The following is a 25,308-nucleotide window of genomic DNA, read 5'->3' on the forward strand; positions in this document are numbered from 1 at the left end:
TGAACGACAGCCAATCACAATCGTGGCTGTGTAAGCCCAGGAGGCATCACTCAGTTCCGGTGAGGAGGCCCCGCCCCTGGGAGCTACCGGAAAGGGCGGGCTTTTTCGTTCTTAGAATCGAGCTGCTTCCTGTGATTGGTGAAACGTGATGTGATGGTCCTGAGTTTGACTTTCAATCGCGGATGGATTTGAAACCGGTCGCTGTGGCTGGGGCTGGGGCTGGGGCTGGGGCTGGGGCTGGGGCTGGGGCTGGGGCGGGGAGGGAAACAGCAGCTGGGACGCAGCGCTGGGAGACACAACCTTTTGGTTTGTGTGTCATGTTTGCACTATCTGTTCACACTTTCTGAGTTCTTAAAGGTCGTTGGTGCTTTAACATAAAAAGAAGAAAAAGTAAACATTCATTGGAGATGCATCTCCTAATGAGATGAATAAACTATGTTTCAGTTGGTTCAAAAAAAATAATAATAAAATAAAATAAAATACCAACGGCATATTTCACAGATCTAAAACAAATACTACAAAAATTTATATAGAACCAAAAAGGATCCCAAATAGTCACAGCAATCTTGAGAAAGAAGAACAAAGTAGAAAGAATCACAATACCAGATATTAAATTATACCACAAAGCCACCGTAATCAAAACAGCCTGTTACTGGCACAAGGACAGGCATGTAGATCAATGAAACAGAACAGACAACCCATAAATTGATCCAAGCCATTATGTTCAATTATATTTGACAAAGGTGGCAAGAACATACAATGGAATAAAGATAGTCTCTTCAACAAATGGTGTTGGAAAAAATGGACATTAAAAAAAAAAAACTAGACCACCAACCTACACCATACACAAAAATAAACTCAAAATGCATGAAAGACTTAAATGTAAGTCCTGAAACCATAAACATTTTAGAAGAAACCATAGGCAGCAAAATCTCAGACGTCTCTCGAAGCAATATGTTTGTGGATACCTACTTCTCCTAGGGCAAAAAAAAACTAAGGAGAAAATAAACCAATGGAACTACATCAAAATAAAAAGCTTCTGCACTGCAAAAGAAACCATCATCAAAATAACAAGAGAGCCAACTACATGGGAGAACATATTTTCCAATGATACATCTGATATTTTTAATCTCCAAACTATATAGGGAACTCATGCAACTTTAACAAAAGGAAGACAAACAATCCAATTATAAAATGGGCAAGGGACCTAAATAAAAAAAATAAAGTGGACCTCTATGTCCACTTTTTTATCCAAAGTGGACATAGAGAAAGCTAAGAGACATATAAAAAAAAATGCTCAAAGTCACTAATCATCAGAGAGATGTAAATTAAAACAACAATAAGATACCACCTCACACCTGTCAGAATTGCTAACATCAACAAATCAACAAACAAGTGCTGGTGAGGATGTGGAGAAAAGGGGACCCTAGTACACAGCAGGTGAGAATACAGACTGATGCAGCCACTGTTGAAAACAGTATGAAGGTTCCTAAAAAAATTAAAAATGGAACTCCCATTTGACCTAGTAATCCCACTTCTAGGAATATATCCCAAGAAACCTGAAACACCAATCAGAAAGAATATATATATCCCTATGTTCATAGCAGCACAATTTACAGTAGCTAAGATTTGGAAACAGCCCAAGTTTTCATCAGAAGATGAGTGGATAAAAAAGCTGTGGTACATTTACACAATGGATTACTACTTGGCTGTAAAAAAGAAGCAACTCTTACCATTTGCAACAGCATGGATGGACCTAGAGAGTATTATGCTAAGTGACATAAGCCAGTCAGAGAAAGATAAGTATCACATGATCTCACTCATATGTGGAATATAATGAACAAAATAAACTGATGAACAAAATAGATCCAGAGACATAGAAATATGGAACTGAGTGACAAATTTCAGAGGAAAGGTGGGGTAGGACTTGGGGAGGGAGAGATGTATGCATAGCCCATGGACACAGATAATACTGTGGTGAAGGCCTGGCAGGGGCCGTTGTGGGGTGGAAGGGGTCAATGGGAAAGAAAGAAACAAAGGGGACACCTGTAACACTTTCAGCAATAAAGATACATTTAAAAATAAAATAAAAGGGAACTATTAATACTTGGAACGTAGTTGTTGAAAATATAAATAAAACAAATTCAATAAGATGATGTATTTTTCAAACCCTGCACACAACACATGGGACTCGATAAATGCTAATAAATTTTGAATATTATGATTACTTATACCACTAGTAATTTTCTATAAAGTTGGACTTTATCAAGCCCCTTGTGAATCTAAGAAGAATGGAATAGCTTCTGGTCTGATACAACCTGGGGAGGAAGGGCTATTTGTTTCAGACTTTTATTTAGAGTTAGTCTCCTGTTCTCTTAAAGGCATTCTAGAATTCTAGAGGAAAATCTTCTGGATTTCAGAAAATATATACCTCCAGAAACAAAAAGCTCCAAGGGAAACAAGAAAAGATAGAAATGGGTCCCCCAACTGGCCTATTTGAAGACATGCTTTAGAACTGTTCTGGAGGACCCTGTGTCCTTTGGGGGCACCTGGTTTGGGGTGTGTAAAAGCTACCAGATACTCTGCTTGTCAGAACCTAATCTGACATTCAATCTCATGTTCTCATACAGGGTTGGATATTAGGTGAGGGTATCCATAATGATAATGTTAGCTACAATTGATTGATTGTTAAGTGCATTCTAGGTGCTATCAATATACTTCCCATGTACCACTTAATATTGGTAACATGCTTATAAGGAATAAATTATTATTATTTGCATGTTACAGATGAGGAAATTTAAGTTTAAGGAGTTTATGTAACCTTCCCAAGGTCACACAGCTCATAAATGCTACCACCAGGATTACAACCCAGACCAGATCCCAGGGTTGTCATTACACACCACATAGACTCCCATGTATGGGGCCAGGGATCAGGACAGAGAGTCAGAACACTGACTACAACAGACATGACCCTTGCCCTCAACAACTTTATGTCATGGTAGGAGAAGCAGACTGAAAGAAGTAGCCAAATAAACAAGACCATTTCTAAGAGTGAGGGGGCAAATGACGCAAGAAATTGAAAGCTCCTGCTGTCACTTGCATCCACTGACGGTGGTGAACAATTGGGCTGGCGCTGGGCCGCCGGCAGTGGGTGCGAGCGGTGCCTCCGGCAGCAAGTGAGCGCTGGGTGGGACCAGGGTGCATGGAAGCAAAGAATTTTCAGTAACCACCAAAGGCTCGCCTGGATGACAGTGACCAGCACCCGGCCTTGGTCTGGCACCCCCGCTCACCTGCTCCATCATCCCACCACAGGCGGCCAACGCTCATGTTCCGTGCTCTGCCGCCTGCTGCGGACGCCTGCCATGTTCCCTGCAACCCCCTGGTGGTCAGTGCAGGTCTTGGGGACTGGTTGTTCAGTTGTTCCACTGTTCGGTCTACTTGCATATTAGTCTGTTATTATATAGGATAATATGATATGATTCAGGTTAAAAAATAGACTTAGGATTTCTATATGAAGAACAGCCTGTCATGGGATAAGACTGGGGGTGAAAGAATTTGGAAATTATTGCAGTCATTTTTTGTGGGTCCAGATTGATCTGGCTCAGTGTGGACAACAGATAGATTCTATTTTCAGTCATCAGACACATTCTTCCTTCTAACTTATTACTCAATTTCTAATCAATGTTAATAAAGAATTGCTCTCTCAACACTTGTGGGCTTTTTTTATTTAAATACTACTCTTTATGTCAACTGACGTGTGTTCCTTCTGAAGATCTGAATCTTTATCACTTTCCTGTATTTTGATCATTTTGTTTATGGAGCCATATAAAATGAGTTGCTTTTTTTTTAAAGAATTGCCTTAGAATGTATCACACATTCTGTTATTTATTTTAAGAAATCAGGAAAATGAATTAGAAATGGGCAATGAAACTGCTTTTTCAGTGTGGTTTTCTCACAAACTCTGCTCTCTTATTTAGTTAAACTAAAGAAGCAACAATACTTTTTCATCAAAATGACCTGGAAAAATCAAAATTATTCAAAGTCAGAAGGAGAACTGAGTAGGCTATCTGAGCATTTCTAAACTTGCTAATAAATTACTCTTTGACTATCCAGACCAAGGCGGAACTTCCAAGACTCAGAAGACGATAACAACTTTACTTTGTATTCTCAGCTACCATCAGCATGAATGAGCGTTCTTTCCTCTGGTGTGAAGCTGACCTATACAGTCCCATATTACTTGAACTCCCTCACTATTTTTAAATCTTGGCTTGTGGCATATACACAAATGTTGTAAGAATTCAGGGTTAAGCGAGTTCAGGTAAGCCAAGCCCTCATCAGAGGAAATAAATAACATTTCAATTCCACAGCAAACAGGCATTATGCACCTACGTGCTGGCTTTTTCCAGCCTTGACGATACAAAGATAGTTGTGTAATGTATTGGAGTTATTCATTATGATAAGTACATCTAATCAAAGCAACTAAACCTTTGGACATGCAAAGAAAAATCACAAACTGCTAAAAACAAAGAAAGATGACCTCTACCTCAAGGTTAAGCAGAAATTTTTAAATAGCCGACAGGCTTTGGAAACTGCCTTAGAGGTCTCGCAAGCAATACCTGAAGGATGGTCTAAAAACAATCTCAGGGTGCAACCAGTAACCATTTGTATTCCATTCACTCCCAGATGCTTTTTCATACAAGTAATTAGGTACCTTCTGCCTTTCATTTTTCTGGCAATACTTATTTACGCTCACTTTTGTCTTGGTTTTACATGGTTGCAATGAATTTTTTCTGCCAGCTGAAATGTTTAAACCTAAAAAGTTCAACAATGTGTTAAGCCTGGGATTTATTTACCCTAATAGCTCCATACCTGTTTTTGCAAAGACAGCTCAATTTACTTTTATTTATTTTATGAGTTTTATTGTTTAAAGTATTACAAATAGTTATTTTATGAGTTTTAATACTATTCTCTCTAACAGCCAGTTAGGTATCTAGATAATTAGCTTACCCGGGCTCATACCACATCCATCATCCAGGAAGCACAACATGAATCCGCCCTGCAGTTTCTCATTATCCACTGTAAGAGAAAGCAGTTATTACTAATAAATATTGAGCTTAATTTGTTCATCACAAAGTCATGCTGCTCACAGAATTATCCGTCTTCCTCAAATGCAGCCACTGAGTTATGACAGTTATGGTACAGTGATAGAGCTCAGAAAAGCATTTTGACTACAATTTCACACAGAAAATTGCAAGGGGGGAACAATCAAGCAAAAAAAAAAAAAGGCTTTGAATTACTATAAAACACCTGCACATTAATAAATTAATGACATGCCCAGCTCTGGAAGGTGACTGGCCCATTAGACTCTATGTATTCCCTCCCTAGGGGAGGCGAGAAAGGTAGATGGTGGTAACTGACCAACCTGTATTCCTTTCCTCCTAAGCTCAATTCCAAAGTCAAGCCAGGCCATTCTCATTAAGGTCATCAATCTCTCTTCCAACTACTGTAGTTAAATCCCATAAGAGCCATTTGAGCATGCTTCTTTTGTTACTATTATGTTTATTGTTGTTGTTATTATTAGTTTAGATTTTTTGAGTTTATAGATTTTGCTTATTTCAATATCACACTAGTCATAGGCCCAAAATTACAAAGAAATGACCAGTCTTAGAAACTTTCAGAGTTTGGACTATTAGTAAACTCAGTTTTTTTTCAGTAGTGTCTTTAATTATAGATTTATCCAATTTGAATATTTTACTATTTATACCAAACACTAGAAATACGGTATCTACCAATTCTAAATAACACCTTTTTCCCTTCCTAGGAACTTGTCAAGATGGTAAAGGCAAAGAAAGCTGCTCAAGAGCAACTACTAAATGCAAGTAGAACCAAGAAATGACTTAAGACCGTCTTTGTTGTGTGTGCATTTTTATAATAAAACTGAAATACTTTACAAATTTTCACTTAAAATTATACTTATGGTGATCATTTGAAAGCATGCCATTCCAACGTAATTTCTCAGAGATCTACCATTCACTGTGGTAGTCTTATCCTTTGAAAGTTTGATGCAGTATTTCATTCTAATTTCCAAGTACCAAAAAAGGTCTTGGGAGAGGGAGAAGGAGGGGGCGTACAGGAGGCAACCGATCAATGTTTCTCTCTCACGCACGGATGTTTCTCTCTCTCTCCTTCTCCCTTCCTCTCTCTCTCAAATCAATAAAAACAAATAAACCAACAAACAAAAAAGTAAAGCCATATGGAATGCATACCCATGTTTACTAGAACTAATACACACAAAGAGATAAAACACCCATGGATAAACATACATTTAGTTTGAAATTTATATCCCTCAGGTTATCTGAAGAAAAACCTAAGACTGGAGAGTAATTCAGGTGCCTCAATAAACAATTTGAGTATCAGCCCAATACCTAGATTAACTATGTATACCCATACAAATTCTATCTGCTGGTGCATACCCGTTTCTGGTTTGTTTATTTGTAAAAATCTATTTGCTAGGTTTATAACCATAGTACGGTTTGTTGCAATAAAAAACCTTTATAGCCTTGGCCAGTGTGGCTCAGTTGGTTTGGTGTCATCTGTGCTGGTTACCAGTTGGACACATGCCCAGGTTTTGGGCTTGATACCGGTAGGAGGCATCCAGGAGGCAGCAGATCAATGTTGTGCTTTCACATTGATGTTTCTCTCCGCCCTCCTCCCCCCGCCCCCACTCCCTTCCTCTCTTTCTAAAACAAATCAATAAAAAAATATTAAGTAAAAAGAAAACTTTTGCCCAGCAGGTGTGGCTGAGTGATTGTCAACCCACGCACCAAGCGGTCGCCGGTTAGATTCCCAGTCAGGGCACATTCCCAGGTTGCGGGCTGGATCAGGAGACGGCCGACTGACATTTCTCTCTCATCAGTGTTTCTCCATCTCTCTCCCTTTCCCTCCTCTCTCTCTAAAATAATAAAAACATTTTTTAAAAAAACTTTATAAGATGAATATTTAGTTGAAAACCAAAAACCACAAGTTCAGGTTTTCACAAAACACATATAACCTAAAGAAAGCAGTGCCACTTTGAACACAAATCACGAAGATTCCTTTCCATTTGTTATGACCATGACAAGTGAGGTAAACTGTCAGTCCTTGCTTGGTGTCCTGCCATAAACACAAAAGAATATAATATGTGAATTCTGATTATATCTGTTGTACTTTGTGATTCCAGGAAATTCCTCTCAACCCTTCATCGATAACATGTGTGCTCTGAGTGAAATGCAACTTAATTCTCTTCTTCCTTCTCCATTTCTAAGATCACTGCCCTCATTTAAATCCTTATGAAATCTTTTTTTAATCTTATTTCTTTTTTTTCTTTTTGCTAAAAGTATTACAAAGGGTATTACATATGTGTCCTTTTTTTTCCCCGCCCTTGACAAGCCCCTGCCCTCCCTTACCCCCCAGTGTCTCATGTCCGTTAGTAATCCTTATGAAATCTTGCGTAGGTTATTTCCATAGACCCACCTTCCTGCTCTCCCTTCTTTAACACTTCTATAGACCGTCCTGTATGTTATTGGTGGAGTACCTTTTAAAAAGGAAAAGAACATTTCTAATTTCCCAAATGACATTGCTCAATGTTATTCAATTGTTCACTGTTTACAGAAGAAAAAATAAAACAACTTAGTGTGATATTCAAAGTGCTCATTCTTTTGGCTCTAACACTCAGCTCTCATCACCCTGACCTAGTCTTTGGTCCCTGAATGCTTCTTCCCCACGTGCCTACTTGGCTCCATCTCTCACATCACTCAGGTGTTTGCTGGTAAATCATCTATTTAGCTGATTTCCCTTATCACCCCATGAAAAATACCCATCACTCTCTGCTCTCTTAACCTACATCATTTTTTTTCCCTTTCACCACTTACCATTGCCTGGTGTTTTATGTATTTGTTCATTTCTTTATTCTCTCTCACCATCAGAAGGCATGTTCCATGAGTGCACAGACTTAATCCAACATTCTGCTCAATGCTTCTCCCCAGCACCCAGGATAATTACTCGGTTCATTCATAATAGGCCCTCAGTAAACTATTACTGAATAAATGAATGAACCTGTGAACTAGTCTACCTCTATTCTTTTTCTCATGGTAATTCCTCAGACAAGAATATTCTTTTCTTCCAACACTACTTGACAAAAATCCCACCCATTTTTCAAGTCCCAGCTCTTTTACATGAGGCATTCTTTCTCTGTGTTTCCACCATACTCTGGGCCTCTCCTGGGCAAGAGACACTTATTCTATTTTACTTTATGTAATTCTATATAATGAAAGCCTAATATGTAAATTGACCGAACAGTGGAAGGACCAGCCACTATGACATGCACTGACCACCAGGGGGCAGACACTCAATGCAGTAGCTGCCCCCAGCCTGCAGGCTGGCCAAGATGAGTGCCAGTGGGGACCCCTCAATTGCCCCACCAGTCACCCCACAGATCGACCCTGATCGCCGGCCAGGCCTATGGATCCTACCCATGCACGAATTTCGTGCACTGAGCCTCTAGTTAGATACATAAGGGAAGACAGCCTCTTCTCCACAACTTCTGTTTCCTTCTGTGTGGAATGGAGTTCAGCCAGTATTAATAGAGAGGCCCTTTGCTGTCCCTGGACTCACTTTCCCTGTGGCAGTGAGCACACTCTCTGACTGGTAATTTGGGGAGGCCCTGCTCAGATCCCTCATGTTCCCTCTGGGGAGTGAGCTGCCTGCAGAGAGCAGCGGTCCTCGGCCCTCTCCTCAGGGCAGACCAGCTCCCAGGGGAAGCCTGATGCCACTGGTGGGAAGTGCCTGGTTCTGGGTTTGATCAGTACGTCTGCTGGCTCTCACACCAAGCTCCATACTCCCACCGAGCACTTATCAGTAAGAAGGACTGACTGCTGTTTGATTTCTCACTTTTCAGAACATGGAGGTAGAAAGGGAAGAATAATGTCATTTATAACGTTTCATCAGATCTCTCAAGATGTCCATGTCTCTATCCTGTGTGATCCATACACACCCACCAGCACAGGATCTAAACACTTTGAACTGAGGGCTGGTTCACAGAACCTAACCTCGTTGGCACCAAATTCTAATGAAATGAACTAATAAGAGCAATAAATACTTGGTGACTAGAAATGAAGTTAATGAAGAAAAGGTATTTGGTGTGAATTTTATAGTGCTCAAACATTCATACTGCATGTTCACTTACACATTTCAAAACTGATAATTTGAGATGATGTATATTTAATTATAAATACTTGCTAAGTTAACACCCTTTTAAAAATAAAACTGTGTTCTCGTGGCAGACAAAGTGTCTGTTCCGAATCAGTCAGAGGCTTTCACAAAAGCCCTGAAAGATCTAATTTTGTAAAAGGTCCTGTCACAAGGGAACAATGTCACCCCAGCAGCGAACTTATCTCAACCCGGCTCCATGGGGTCTCTGTAGTCATGAAGCACTTATATTACATTACATACCTATAGAATGTGGGTGGATTTCAAGGAATAAAATAAAAGCAAAATAACTACAGGCTTTTCCATTGGAAGAAAAAAAGAAAGCAAATCTGCTCACCTGAAAACACATCGAGTCTTGCAGCCCCGGCATCTCTGGAAACAATATAAAATTGTCATTGCTGCAGTGTGAAATTGTTTTAAAAAATTACCTGATCAGAGCTCAAGGAGTTCCCCACCTGTGGGGGGCTGGCCTGGTAGTTGCTGGCCCCCTGCTGGTCGTGAGAGAAACAGCCAGCGGGGAAGAGGGGGTTGGGGTATCCCCCGCCCACGCCCACGCACCAACCCTCCAAGTGCCAACTCCCCACCTTCTGTCTTTGGTGCCTCATCCCAGGTTGCAAAAACGCCGCCCTGGCCTCCGCTCCTCTCCTCCTGGGTGCCTCCCCCAGATTGCCTAAGGCTGCCTTCACAAACAATGGTAGTTTCAACAGAGAATACAGGGCACACAAAGGTAAAAATACTTCCTATCTGGCCTTCTACTGAGAAATATGCTGAGCCCCCACCTCTATGTGGTAAGATTGCTAGATGAGTTTTTCTTTTCTTTTTTCTTACTTTTCTACAATTCACAGATATTATTTGCATGTTTTTTTAAATAAAAACTTAAAAAGTGAAGGAGAAAAGGCCAGAAGATCCTAGCTTCAACATCAAGGGTGTGAGAGAAAGGAGAAAGATAATGAGGAATAAGGTCTTAGATGCAGAAGAGGGTATGTTGAGGGAATGAAGGCTCTAAAAGGAAGCTCAGAATAATAAAAACAACCAGATTCTGATGGGAAAATCTGAGTCTCTTCCCAAATTTTCATCAATCCCAACCCAAAACTATCCCGTAGGAATCTGAATAGGTGCACTGTACTTGTTCTACACACCTAGTTTTCAAAGTTAGCCCCTTAGCTCCTTCCTCTAACCAAATTGCTTCTTCTAAGCTCCTCCTATATAGAAATTCTGGTGTTACCAATGCCATTTCTTCAGGATTTTCTGTGTATCAGGTAAGTACTGAATGAAGTTTTTTTGAACTATTTTTATTTTTACTATTAGGAGGATTCACTTGTAATTTTTGACACAAACGCATGAAATGTAGGTATCATTGTTTCCATTATGTAATTATACATCATTCAAAGTCCCATGTACACAATAGGTGCTCAATAACTACCCCTCTACTGAAAGTTTTCAAAGAAACTGTTGCCTCACAGAAATTCTAGGCATATAAAGGCACAGAACAATAATCCACCTTTATAACACATTAAGTCATTTTATAATAGACTATAATTTAGCCCAGGTCAATTTCTCTCTGAACAGCTCTCTCTTGTATTTGGCAGAGGCTCCTAACCACGCCTTCCTGTACTGCCACATATTTTCCTTATCCATTTACAGCATTCCTTTAATATCTTCTAGTTCTAAATTTGAAAACTATAGGAAATCATCAAAATCTTGAGTAAAATAATTTTTTAGAATAACACAGGACTATATGAAGATCTTCCTTATGAGACCAACCAAGCATTTTGACTAAATCTATTAAACAGCTCCATTTGATGTCCAATACTAGCATCTAAGCAGTGGTGGCAAAGCCAAGTGCTCACTGAGGACAGAGGAGCTGAGGATGTGGGGCTGGCTGTAGGGCCTTTAGGAATGGCAAAGCTGAAGGCACAGGCTGGTCCAAAGAGATTTTTTATATGGTACCTCCTATTTCTTAAACTTTACAAACAATTCCTTCTTTTATTCCTTTTCTTTATAAACACTGTGTGCATTTTCACTATACATCAAACAAACATGAGACAGGCCAGACTTGGTCAGGGGCTGCCAGTTTACAAATGCTGCTCTAAGAATTGCTTTATTGATCACATTTCTCTCACTCCCCTGAATCTGAACTCAATCTTTCTTTGCCAATCACCCTCTGCTGCATAAACTGTTCCTGCTGTTCTATTTCTTCTACATTCTGATTTTACCTGCCCTCCACTGTTGAATGAATGAGTGAAACAACTTCAGAGAAGACAGTTGGTAAAATAGACCAGCGTGTTCTTTCAGAGTAACAAATGTCTTCTTTCAGAGTTACAGAGAGCAAGTTGCTGAAAATGGACACTCAGTGGGATACCAAAGGATCCTTGCTTCAGAGCTGTGGGCAGAAGCAAACAGTAGCAACCCTGAAACCCTATAGAGCAGCGGTTCTCAACCTGTGGGTCGCAACCCCTTTGGGGGTCGAACGACCCTTTCACAGGGGTCGCCTAAGACCATCGGAAAACACATATATAATGACATATTGTTTTTGTGATTAATCACATTAGAGAGACTGACCATGAATGTTCCTGAGTCTTGGTCCCATCCCTGTTTGCTCCTTCTAAGTTGAGTTCAGGGCTCTCCTAACCAATCAACTTTATTATTTTTCTCCTCTCCCCTCCCTTTCTGTGATAACTGTGATTCCAATTTTGTGTAAGAAGGAGTTAGTGACTTTTTCCTTAGTATAGGGCACTGCTGTGCAGAAAGTTCTGGATGGCTAGTGAACTGACTACATCCTGCATTTACACCCAATCATCTCCCTTCTTAGGCCAAAAATGGGGGACAAATGCAAAAAAGTTGAAATTCATTTGTCAACCCGTGCCAGGGAATAGGTCTTTCTACTGAGATCCCTGATCTAACAACTTCCTACTACTTCCTGGGTAGACTGCTTTCTGTAGAAAAGATAGGTAAAATCTTCCATTACAAGAAAATACAGATACAAAACAAATGCAGTGCCATATTTGATTAGCTGAAAAACAGACTCACAAGCCCCCACAAATACACTGAAGTGGCACTTAAACTGTTAATGAGGGTTCTTTAAGCACCAGTGCCTTTGTCAGAGACAGTAAAATGGTGTAGGGGAGTTCTAAACAGACTAGACAGACTAAATTTGAATTCTAGTTCTGCCAATATCAATTGTATGACCCTGGTTAATTCATCTAACCTCTCTATGCATTTACTTCCACATCTGTAGAATTGAGATAAGGATAGCCACCTCAGAGTGCTGTTGTAAAGATGAATGAGCTATACCAGTGGTCGGCAAACTGCGGCTCGGCAAACCACAGCTCGCCGAGCCACATGCGGCTCTTTGGCCCCTTGGGTGTGGCAGTATTTTGTAGAAGACCCACACTCAAGGGGCCAAAGAGCCGCATGTGGCTCGGGAGCCACAGTTTGCCGACCACGGAGCTATACCAATCTCTAAGGCCCTTAGAACAGAGTCTGATGATAGAAGGAGATCAACAAGAGTTGGCTATTTTCTCCCTAACTTTGCAATTCGATTTGATGCAGACTTCAGTAAATGCCCAAACTTAAATCTAAATTCTCAAGACACAGTATATGTTAATATGCAGTATAACTCAAAAACATCCAAATGACTATCTGCTGTTACATGCTTATTAACACAGAAACAGACACTCACTTTATCTGCACTTCAAGTTTGATCATAGATACAAAGTGAATAATTCCTCCTCTTACCTGTTCTTTTTCCTCTAATATTTTTAATAGCAATTAAATTCACAAAATATTGCAGGTGGAGGGAAATGACATTATAATTTCATCTTTAAATACAACAAGACTGGAATTGTGTGAGATGCCCCCCACAATCCTTGTTCACTGATGAGCCTTACCTTGCATTGTCCAGCAATTCAGCCAGGGCTCCAAACAGGAAACTGTGTGTGGTGCTGGTGAAGAAATAGAGGGAAAGCCAAAAGTTTAACTCTGCAATCGGTGCAAAAGGTTTCAGAAAGTTGCAGACAAATATTCTCCAGGTCTAGACAGATAATCCAGTAAGGAATTATTCTAGAAACAACTTTCTCAGCACCATCAAGCTTCTGAAGTTGATGCACTTTATTACAAAGCCAGCAGGGCTAAGAACATGATGGCCGAAATAGCCTGTTTACTCCTAATGAAACAAAGGACTTCACAGGCCTTCCTGTACTTAGAGCAAATTGTTTTGTAAGCATTTGTTCAAGTTTATTTTGTTGTTGTTGTTGTTTTGTTTATTTGTTTTTTAGGTTCACACTGACAGCTTTCAGAAAAACAGACCATTTGGGGGAGCAAGAACAGGAAACAAGGAACCCTGTTTAGAGGCTATGTGAGGAGTCCGGAAGGGGGATGGCAGTGGTTTGGACTAGTCAGTGGTAGTGGAGACTGAGTGGAACGGATGAATTTGAGTCTCTGAGTCCTCGTTAGAGATAGCCTGAAGGGGACTTGATGATGGATTGGATGGTGGATTGGACAGGAGAGGTGAAGCAAGGGAGAAATACAAAATCACTCCTTTTATACTGTGGGAATCTCAAACAAAATCGACCTGGAGGAGTGGAGAAGATACCAATTTGTATCTGATTTTGTTTCTGCTTGTGCTGCTGTCAATTTTGTTATTCAGTTTCCAGACTAGAAACTGACTATGGGGTGATTTGGGGGAGGAGAGGTCTGGGAAGGATATCTGCAGAAGCTATGCAAAACTGAGGCGAGGAAACTTCCCGAGGTTAAATTCACAGTCCTTCCAACACTGGGCTTATAATTGTTCTAAATCGCCAACGCAAAACTGCTATTTCTTCATTTGTCTTCCACCTCTGTTAACTTTTAATTAATGTCCCATCCCTTCCAGCTTGCAATTATTCTACATAATAAAGAAATAAAAACTAAATATCTGCTGAATAGTACCTGTTGTACTCATATTTTCTGTAAAAATTGCTCTGTCCCATATAGCAAGGCTGGCTAACCCTGGTTTTCTTTACACTTTTTCTGTGTTTTCAAATCTGGTGCATCCCTTGTATCAGTGATTTTCAACTGGTGTGCCGCAGAATTTTTAAAACATGCAATACCTGACTGTTTAGTCAGAGGCACTGCCCTCTTTTTCTTTAGACTGTCAAATTTAAAAATGACAACAGCCAACACAACAATAGCTGGCGGGTGTGAATGCATCAAAATGATACCTACTTTTTTTGGTCAGGTCAGCAAAAAGTAGAAAACATTTTTTGGTGTTCTGAAAAACTTTGGTAATGAGTTTATGTGTGCATGAGATGAAAAGGATTGAAAATCGCTGTTTTATATCAATCAATACTTTCAGAAAATCCAAATTACTAAAAGATCCCCCCAAACAACATCACTGTGAGTTACGCGGCACTCACTCCCTGCTGTGCTTTGCTGTGTGGGAAATGACAGATGGAATAGGGAACCTGTCTTCTTCCTCTGCAATCTGAGCATCTGAAATAACACCTAGTCAGTAGCCAAAATGCATCTGGGCCTGACAGAGAAGCCAGAGGGCCCTTGTAGTAACCAAAATGTGAGGATTCTAACCTCCGAGAGGTCATGTTTTTGGAAATACTCTGGAGGCCGCAGACGCTGGAATCAATAAATACAAATTACTCTCCGGAGGCAACTTTAATCTTTAAAATGTCAGGATATTGGGCAGGGAAGTCACTAGAGATGGGCAACCTTGGTGGAATGAGGGTTCTCTGGCCTACAATTTTGTTAAATGATAAATGTAGGGACTTCCTGCCACTTGGCGTTAGGGGGGGGTGGGAAATAAAAAGGGGTTTAGCCTGACCCAGAATATCAGTTTACTTTGTTTTATTCTTTTTAAAGCATACACTTCAAATAAATAGGTTTTTTCTTTTTAAAGCATCAGTAACTTTGCTTTTTTTTCTTTTTAAAGCATAAACAAAGAACTAAATAAAGAAATATTTCCATAAGTCAATGATACCAAGTTCACGTTATTTCGCTAGGAGACGGTCCAAACTTTTCACGGTGAGACACCCCCCGCCCCACACACACACCCTTTCAGGCTCTACGGAGTCACTCACGAGTTGGCGTGGATGAAATCCAGATGCAGCTGTGCCCGCCGCAGAGTAGCATACTTGTCGCCCATGTCCTCGAAGGCGACCCACGCGCCGCTCAAAAACATGAAGGTCCAGTCCTCCAGCTGTTCGCCCACGCCCACGCCCACGCCCACGCCCACGCCCACGCCCACGCTCACGCCCGGAAACCGGCTCGGCGAACGCGCGCGCCCCCTGGTGGCCAGAGCGCGAAGCTCACTCTGCGCTGTTGGCTGGTGTCTGGCAACATAAATTGTTGCTCAAAGGACAGCTTTGAGCCCTGGTTGGTGTGGCTCCTTGGTTAGAGTGTAGGCCCACCGCACCAAAGGGTAACCTGGTTCGATTCCGGTCACAGAGCGTTTATGTGGATCCTTCTCTCTCCCACCCCCGCCTCACCTTCTCTTTCCACTGTCTAAAAGTCAATGGGGAAAAAATATATCCTCAGGTGAGGCTTTAAAAAAAAATGCCTTCTGAGCAAAACAGGCATCTGAGCTAGGCTCCTCTTCCTGACTTAAGATTTATGTTGTTCCTGTCATTGTCTAACATTTTCCTAGGGAAATGGAGCCCCAGGTTGGGATTAGAATTTGATCAGAAATAATTACATACACACATAAAGAATGTGACAAATGAAGGTTGGGGAGCAGGAAAAAACTCATAGATGCAGAGAACAAATTGATGTTTGACAGTTGGGAGAGGAGGTAGGGAGGATGGGTGAAAAAGAGGAAGCGGTTAAAAAGTACAAATTGGCAGTCTTAAAACTAGGCACGAGGATGTATAATACAGCATAGGGAATATAGTCAATAACATTGTAATAACTATAGGGCAGTGATGGCGAACCTGTGACACGCGTGTCAGAGGTAACAGGCGAACTCATTTTTTTGGTTGATTTTTCTTTGTTAAGTGGCATTTAAATATATAAAATAAATATCAAAAATATAAGTCTTTGTTTTACTATGGTTGCAAATATAAAAAATTTCTATATGTGACACGGCACCAGAGTTAAGTAGGGTTTTTCAAAATGCTGACACGCCAAGCTCAAAAGGTTCGACATCACTGCTATAGAGTGTCAGATGGGCACTAGATCACTTCATAAATTACATAAATGTCAAACCACTATGCTGTACACTTGAAACTGATATAATATTGATGTCACCTATAATTGAAAAATAAAAACCATTTAAAAAGAATCTGTGTGGCGAGGTTGGGGCGTGTGGGGAAGGAAAAGGGCAGTTCCCCTGTGCTTGCACAGTGTGTTACACAGCACCAGATGTAAAGGTGTTTTGTGTTCTAAGCCCCACACTTACCTTCCTGTTCCTCTTGGGCTGATCATGTTTTCTCCAGTTGAAGAAAAGAGAACATCCAGAGAGAGAAAGGAAGGAAGAAATAAAGTGAACCTGAACAAAATTTAAACTATGCCTTAATGTGGAGACATGTGTTCTCTAAGAACCTTTTTCATTCAATTATTTGATGTGCAGCCCAGCTCAAGGAATAAACACTCCGTATATTCCAAAAGAGAGAACTAGGCAAACGGAAGGTTGGGGATGGGGTTAAATATAAGGAAGGGCTTTGTACACCAGCTTTCCAAATGGTGCTACTCACAAAACACTGATTACCAGCCAAGTCACCAAAACCCAGTTGAAACAGGATTTGTCAAAGATACTGTATAGAAAGGCTCTAGTTGAGATGAGAAATTCATTGACCTGGATGACCTCTCAATTAGGGTTAAATGATTTATAAATTAAGGTAGTTCAATAGAACTCAGCAGAGATTTTATATGACAGTTTTAAAATCGGAAGTGAGTGTCTATTAAATAAAAACTTGAACTAGATGTGTTTGTGATTTCTGGGAATCATACAATCAATGAAGTTCTCAGGAAAGAAAAAAATTGTCAGTTTGGGGATAGTGATTCTACTTCTAAAGAAAGAAGTTTATCAGCTACTACATTTATAGGAATCGGGAGAGGAAGAGAGAATTTGAATGACAACCCAAAGGAACATGATGCTCTACTTTAATTTGAAAACTGGAAGTAAACATAAACATTTCAAGTAATTTTCCTGATTGCATTTTTGTTTTAACTGTGGCTGATGTGGTGGTGTTTTGCTAGCAAACTTCTCTTTACTAAGCAACTTGAGCTATCTTTTCAATGCTTCCCCCCATAGAACTTCACAAATACGATATTTCATTTTCATTTAATGGACAAGAAAAACTTGATGAGCCTCTTCTGAATTTACTTTACTATCCTAATTTCCAGCTGCTGTCTCAAAGCAGTTTACTTGGGAGGGCACTGGAGCCTCTAGCCTGTAATTAGTAAAGGCTGTAAAATCTAATTTCTACCAGAGGGAAGGGTGTGATCTTCACAGAAATACCCCGAATCTGGTTTGCCGCACACTTGCATTTGTGTTCCACACCCTGTACGACAGCAACTTTGCAGAGTGTCCTCTCCCACTCCGGGACCCCTCTGGGGATGTCGGAGAGCCGGTTTCCTCCTGACGCCCACAGGCCAGGACGAGGGACCCCACCTGCCAGAAGGGCCCCGCTCACTCTGCAGACACCAGGGAGGGGTTGAAGAAGGTTGGCTCCAGGGTATGTCCAGCCCATCGGGCCCAGTTCCACCCCACAGGCCACCTTCTAATTAATTTCCTTTCAATGTGCATGAATCTGTGCCCTGGGCCACTAGTTTCATGATAAAAAATACTGGAGCAATAGAAGGGAGGAGAAATTTAAAGTGAGAACATAATCTGCTCATTGTATGCTTAATCCTGATTTTAAGAATAGTCAATTTGGGATAAGAGACTGAACTCTTTCTGATGTTTACATTTCAGCTTTGGGAGAATCACCTACTTGTCATAAATGATGGCTCAAATCTTTCAAACTACATACTCCCCTTTTATTTCTTTTTTTTTAAAATCCATTTTCTTTAATTTATTGGAGTTACATGTCTAACAAAATTATACAAGTTTCAGGAGCAGAATTTCACAACACATCCTCTGTGCACTGTATTGTGTGTTCACCACTCTAAGTCAAATCTTATTCCACCATATCTCCCCAATACTCTCCTCCACTTCCTACCACCAGCCCCACCTCTGGGAAACATCACATGGTTGTCTGTCTTCATGAGTTGTTCTTTCTTTTTTTTTTTTCTTTTTCCTTTTTCTTTTTTTTAGCTCAATCCCTTCATCTACACCCATCCATTCCCTCAACCACGCCATTTCTGACAGATCAGCCTGCTCTCTACCAATCTGTCTTTATTTTGCTTGTTAGTCCATTGTGTTCATTAGATTCTACATATGAGTGAAATAATATAGTACTTGTCTTTTTCTGACTGGCTTATTTCACTTAGCATAATGCTCTCCAGTTCCATCCATACTATCCCTAAGAGTAAGATTTCCTTCTTTTTCTTTCTTTTTAAAAAAAAAATGTATTTTATTGATTTTTTACAGAGAGGAAGGGAGAGGGATAGAGAGTCAGAAACATCGATAAGAGAGAAGCATCAATCAGCTGCCTCCTGCACACCCCCCACTGGGGATGTGCCTGCAACTAAGGTACATGCCCTTGACCGGAATCGAACCTGGGACCCTTCAGTCCCCAGGCCAACACTCTATCCAGTGAGCCAAACTGGTCAGGGCAGATTTCCTTCTTTTTCATAACCGAGTAATATTCCATTGGGTAAATATATTTCAGCTTTTCTTATCTACTAATTTACTGATGGACACTTGAAGTGTTTCCAAATGTTTGCTTTGGTAAATAATGCTGCAATGAAATGGGGGCACATATAGTTTTTCAAAATAGTGTTTCAGGTTTCTGCTAATAAATTCCCAGAAGTGAAATCACTGGGTCATAAGGCAGTTCTTTTTTTTTAACCTGTTGAGGTAGCTCCATACTGTTTTCCACAGTAGCTGCACCAGTTTTCATTCCCACCAGCAGTGTATTGGGGTGCCCTTTTCTCCACATCCTCGACAACAGTTATTTGTTGTATTGATGAGAGCCATTTTGACAGGGATGAGGCAATATCTCATTGTGGTTTTAATTTGCATTTCTCTGATAATTAGTGATGCTGAGTAACTTTTCATATGTCTATTGGCCATCTTTATGTCATCTTTGTAGAAACAGGTCATTTGCTCATTTTTTAAATTGGATTGTTTTATTTTATTTGGTGTTCAGTTTTATAGCCTCTTTATAAATTTTAGATCTTAACCCCTTATCAGATGTATCATTGAATATGTTTTCCCATTCAGTAGGCTGTCTTTTCATTTTGCTGATGGTTTCCTTTTTAGTTTGATGTAATCCAATTTGGTTATTTTTTCTTTTGTTTCCTTTGCCTGAGGAGATATATCAGAAAAAAATATTGCTATGAAAAATGGCCAAGATTTTACTGCCTATGTTTTCTTCTAGGATTTTTTGTTATTTTGAGTGTAACATTTTAATCTATTATCCATTTTTAGTTTATTCTTATGTATAGTGTAAAAAGATGACCTATTTTCACTTTTTTTTTTTTTGCACATATTGGTCCAATTTTCCCAACACCATTTATTGAAAAGACTATCTTCACCCAATTTTATGTTTTTTTCCCCTCCTTTGTTAAATAGTAATTGACTATAAAGGGGTGGGTTTATTCATGGACTCTCTATTCTGTACCATTGATCTTTTTGTCTTTTTTTTTCTGCCAACACTAGGCTGGTTTGATTACTATAGCCTTGTAGTATAGTCTGATATCAGGTAGCATGATTCCTACAACATTGTTCTTTTTTCTCAAGATCCTTGTTGCTATTCTGGGTCTTTTGTGGACCTATATACATTTTTGGAATATTTTTCTAGTTTTGCGAAATATGCCATTGGTATCTTGAGAGGAATTGTGTTGAATCTGTAGATTGATTTGGGTAGTATAGACATTTTAATGATATTGGTTCTTCCTATCCATGAACCTGGTATATCCTTCCACTTATTTGTGTCTTCTGCAATTACTTTCTTCAGTGTCTTATAATTTTCTGAGTATAGGTCTTTTACATGCTTGGTTAAATTTATTCCTAAATATTTTTTATTTATTTTGTTATTGTGAATGGGATTATTTTTTTAGATTCTTTTTCTGATAGTTCATTATTGGTGTATAAAAATGCAACTGATTTCTGGATATTTAATTTAAATACTGCTACTTTACTGAATTTGTTTATCAGCCCCAGGTTTCTTTGTGGAATTACTAGGGTTCTCTATATACAATATCAGTATCATGTTATCTGCAAATAATGAGTGTTACCTCCTCTTTCCCAGTTTGTGTGCCTTTTATTTCTTCTTCTCAGTTGATTTCCTTGGCTAGAACTTTCAGTACTATGTTGATAAGAGTGTTGAAAACGAACACCCCTGTACATTTACAAAGATTAAATCCTCTTGTTGGATTGTTCCTTTTATGATAATGTATTGTCCTTCTTTGTTTCTTACTATAGTTTTAAAGTTTATTTTCTCAGATATAAGTATTGCTACTGTAGTTTTTTTCCCTATTCATTTGCATGACGTATCTTTTTTCATCCCTATCCTTTTAGTCTGTGTGCATCTTTTATCCTGAGGTGAGTATTTTGAAGACAGCATATACATGGGCTCAACAACTGAGCCACACTGGCTGGGCTACGTGGGTCTTGTTTTCTTATCCATTCAGCTACCTTCCAGGTCTTGTATATCTTTTTCCTTCACCAGATTAAGGAAGTTTTCAGTCATTATTTCTTCAATTAGGTCTTCAATTTGCTTTCTCTCTTCTCCTTCTAGTGCCCCTAAGATGCAGATGTTGTTATGCTTCATGCTGTCCCTAAGGTCCCTTAAACTGTCCTCATTTAATTTTAATTTTTTTTTTTTGCTGCTACTGCTTTTATTGTGTGTGTGTTTTGTTTTGTTTTTACCTCGTCTTCCAAATTGCTGATGCAATCCTCTGCTTCATCAAGTCTAATGCTTATTCCTTCCAGTTTATTCTTTATTTCAGATATGGCATTCTTCATTTCTGAATGGTCATTTTTTATGGCTTCTATGTCATTTTTTCATGTTGTTGGTCATTCTTATAATCATTACTCTAAACTCTATATCTGATACATTGCTTACCTCCATTTCATTTAGTTCTTCTGAATAATTCTCTTATTTTTTCATTGTGTTTCTTTGTCTTCCTCTTCGTGTTTGTTTCTATATATTAGGTAGATCTGTTATAACTCTCAGTCATGGGATGGTGGCCTTATGTAGCAGGTGACCTGAGGGCCCCAGTGGTGGGGTCACCCTGATCATCTCAGCTGGGTGCTCTAAAAATGTCCCTTATGTGCATTATGTCAGCCCTTCTATTGTAATTGAGTCTTGATTGCTATTGGCCCATTCATGTGTGGGATCAACCCTCAGGCTAGCTGACAGTGAGGCTTAACCCCCAACATAGTGTGCAAGCTGCTGTGCAGGTACTGATCACAAAAGTGGAATTTGATTCAGCAGGTTTTGTGCCTGCCAATATCTCCCTGTGGATATGCTGCTTGTGAAGCTATTGGATCATGCTCAGTTGTTTTCTAAAGCTGGCCACTGGGTATATTGATTCTGGGTCTCTTCAGAGGGACTCTGGTTCATGCCAATGTCAGACACTGTCTGTGACTGGCCCTGGGCAACCAGTTTGGAACCCACAGCATCTGGCTCCCTCTGTTAGGCCTGGGAGTATGTGGAAAGGACCAAGATGCATACCAAATTCTGCTCTTACTAGGAGCATGTCAAGGAGCAGTCAAGGAGCATGTCAGCAAAAATATCAAAGCACCCAGAGATCTGCCTCTGGCAGTACTTTTCACCAGAGCATAAGCTCTACAGAGTGGGAGAAGAGAGATTCCAATGAGCGGGGCTATTGCTTCCTCCCAGGCTGATGCTTCATGGAAGCAAGTATTCTGCCTGAGAAGGATGGCTTCTGCAGTATGGGGAAGGTCTCAGCACAAGGATCCTAGCAGCTGACCTCTGAGGTCTCTCCCCAGTGCCACTAACCCCATCCTCTTCTCATTCATCTCTAGTCTGTTCTTCTCTCCTTCCACCAGAGCCCAGGGTGAGTGGCTGTAAATGAAATTTTATTCATTGGCCTTTTACGAGGGTGCCTGTTTTTCTAGCCATTTCTTCCTGGTGGACAGAAACCCTACTGCTTTTCACAGCCAAATGTTATGTGGGTGCCCCTTCTGGTTCTGGTGCTCTGGACTAGGGAGCCCAGCTTGGGGTTAAGATCCCACAGTTCTCAGGAGGAACCCTTCCACAGCTGATATATTACTCCAGAATTTCAGCTGCTTCCCATGAGTGCCCACGAGTGCCTCTGCACTTCCTACCAGTCTTGGTGTGCCCTCCTCTGCAAGTCCTTAGTTATAAAGCTTCTCTCCAGCTAGTCTTCAGTTGATTATTCAGGATTACTTTAGTTATAATTCCAGTTTGGTTCTGGGAGGAGGTGAGTGTAGCTTCCACCAAATCCACTGCTATCTTAGATCCATTCTTTTTTCTTTTTGCTGCTCTGGATTGTCTTCCAGATTACTGATTCAACCATCTGCTTCATCCTACCTACTGTTTATTACTTTCAGTGTATTCTTTATTTCAGATATTGTATTATTCATGTCTGACTGATCTTCTTTTATGGCTTCTATGTTCTTTTTCATGCTATTGAGCATCCTTATAACCATTATTTTGAACTCTATATCTTGTACATTGCTTGCCTCCATTTAATTTGTTTTTATATATTAGATAGATCTGTTATGATTCCAAGTCTTTGTGGGTTTGTCTTATGCAGTAGGTGTCCTGTGGGGTCCAGTGGTGTATTCTTCTTGATCACCTGAGCCGGGTGCTCCAGAAATGTTCTTCGTATGAGTTATGAGGGCCCTCCTGATGTAATTGAGTCTTGTTTGCTATTGGCTCTTTCAAGTGTGTGATCCACCCATCTGGCAGAATCGACCCAGACTGGCTGACTATGAGGCTCAACCCCAACTGTACTGTGTGAGCTAATGTGCAGGTGCTGACCACATGAAGCAGAATTCACCTCAGCAGGTTCTAATTCCCATCGAGATTTCCCTTTGGATATGCCACTTGTGAAACTTACTGGAACCTTCTCTTATGTTGCCTGAATCTGGCAACTGGGTGTGTTGTTTCTGGGTCTCTTGGGAGGAACTCTAGTGCACATCAATATAAGACGTTGCCTATGATGGGCCTTGGGCAACCTGCTTGGAGCTACACGTGATCCGCAGTTGTGGCTGCTTCTGTTGGGCCTGTGGGAAAGGCCAAGCTGCACACCAAGGTCGACTTTCAACAGTACCAAGCATTGGGGCAGAGCATCAAAAGTCCCAAGGCTCCTCAAGATCTGCCTCTGCCTATATCCACCTGCCAGATGCCTGTTAGGATTAGTCGTTGAAAGAGCCTCTGGTGGTACTCGAGTTGCATGAGGTAGATTTACAGTGAGTCACCAGGTAGGGGTGAGTATTGGGCACCAGATTGATACAGGTTCAAACTCGGTGCCAATGAAGACTCTGAGGCCACACAGCAAATGTCTCTAGGTATCCCAAGTCTAGCTGCCACATGCTGAGTGCTTGCACACCTTTGTAGTGGGTCGAAGTGTCAAGGAGTCATCAGGGTGATGCCAACAGAGTTTATCAGTCCCAAACAGGCCAACATTTTGCCATGTGAAAGGAGGGCTCTGCTTTGGTCAGGCATGCAAGAGAGGAATGGCCCCTCTTCTGGAGCCACACATCTCAGTCTGTCCCAGATTCTGCCAGGAGGAGACAGAGCTCGGCAGGGTGAGGCTGCTGAGAGTCAGCAGGATGAAGCTAGGAATCAGGCAGGTGGAGCCTTTGCAAATCATAAGGTGGGTCTGCAGAGATCCCACCCAAATGTACCCCAACTGTACCGTCCAAAACTGTACAGTCTGTCCAAATGTACCCCAAATGTACTGTTCGAAACTGGGGGGAATGATCCTCCAAATCTGCCAGGAGGACACAGACTAAGATAGATGGCATCTGTAGGATGGGAGAATGACTCAGCACAGTGATCCTGGTGGCTGTCCTTTCAACTCTCTCCTCAGAGCCACAAATCTCAGGCTCTTCTCACGTGACACTAGTTTGCTCTGCCCTCTCTATGCTGGAGCCCAGCGTAAGTGGCTGTGAATGAGATTTTGTGTGTTGGCCTTTTAAGAGGGTGCCTGTGTCTCTAGTGGACTTCACCTCTCCCTGGTGAACAGCAACCTCGCTGCTTTTCACAGCCAGATGTCATGTGGATATCTCTTCCCAGTTTTAGTGCTCTGGGTTGGGGAACCTGACTTGGGGTTTAGACCCCATGCTTTTCAGGAGGAATCTTCCCACAGCTAAGCTATCCCTCTGGAACATCAGCTGCTGCCTGTGGGAGCAGGGCCAGCCCTTTTCACATCTCTGCTCTTCCTACCAGTCTTGGTACGGCTTCTTTGGTAAATCTTAAGTTGTAAGACTTTTGTTCAGCTAGTCTTCAGTTGTTTATTCAGGATGATTGTTCTATAATTTAGTTGTAATTGCTGCTTGGTCCTGGGAGGAAGTGAGAGTAATATTCACCTCCTCCATTGCCATCTTATATCTCCCTTTCCCTTTCATTTCATTAACATTGTATGAATCAACATTTCATTACTCCTCACAAACATGTTAAACTGAAGACAAAGGTTATACACATAAAAAACAGATGCTTATTCTGACCAGCCATCCAAAATTGTATGCTGTTTTCAAAAAACTATAATTAAGAACTGACAATGACAATGTTGTAATAACTATGTATGGTGCCAGGTGAGTACTGAAAATATCAGGGGGAGAAATCTGTGAAATGTATGATTGTCTGAGCACTGTACACCTGAATCTAATACAAAAAAATATTGAATGTAAAGTGTAATTTTAAAAAAAATTAACTTAAATATTGACATGGACATCTATATATTTAAAATCCTAATATGCAAATAGATCAAACGGCAGAACAACCGAACAACTGAACAACTGGTCGC

At 40.6% G+C, this 25,308-nt stretch overlaps 1 protein-coding gene across 1 annotated transcript in view; it reads right to left on the reverse strand.

The window, feature by feature from the left end:
• MORC1 (MORC family CW-type zinc finger 1) overlaps positions 1-15,382 on the reverse strand; it is a 147,304-nt gene extending 131,922 nt beyond the window's left edge. Inside the window, exons 1-4 of the mRNA XM_070403769.1 lie at positions 15,318-15,382; positions 13,137-13,190; positions 9,584-9,618; positions 5,008-5,076 (exon numbers count right to left, since the gene is read on the reverse strand). Of these exons, the coding sequence (XP_070259870.1) occupies positions 5,008-5,076; positions 9,584-9,618; positions 13,137-13,190; positions 15,318-15,382 (223 nt within the window). The remainder of the gene's footprint in view (positions 1-5,007; positions 5,077-9,583; positions 9,619-13,136; positions 13,191-15,317) is intronic.
• Positions 15,383-25,308: the final 9,926 nt, after the last annotated feature.

This window comes from Myotis yumanensis, unplaced genomic scaffold, assembly GCF_028538775.1.
Source record: "Myotis yumanensis isolate MYYU_CA2020_CCGP unplaced genomic scaffold, mMyoYum1.0.hap1 SCAF_2, whole genome shotgun sequence".
In the NCBI taxonomy this organism is placed as follows: Eukaryota; Metazoa; Chordata; class Mammalia; order Chiroptera; family Vespertilionidae; genus Myotis; species Myotis yumanensis.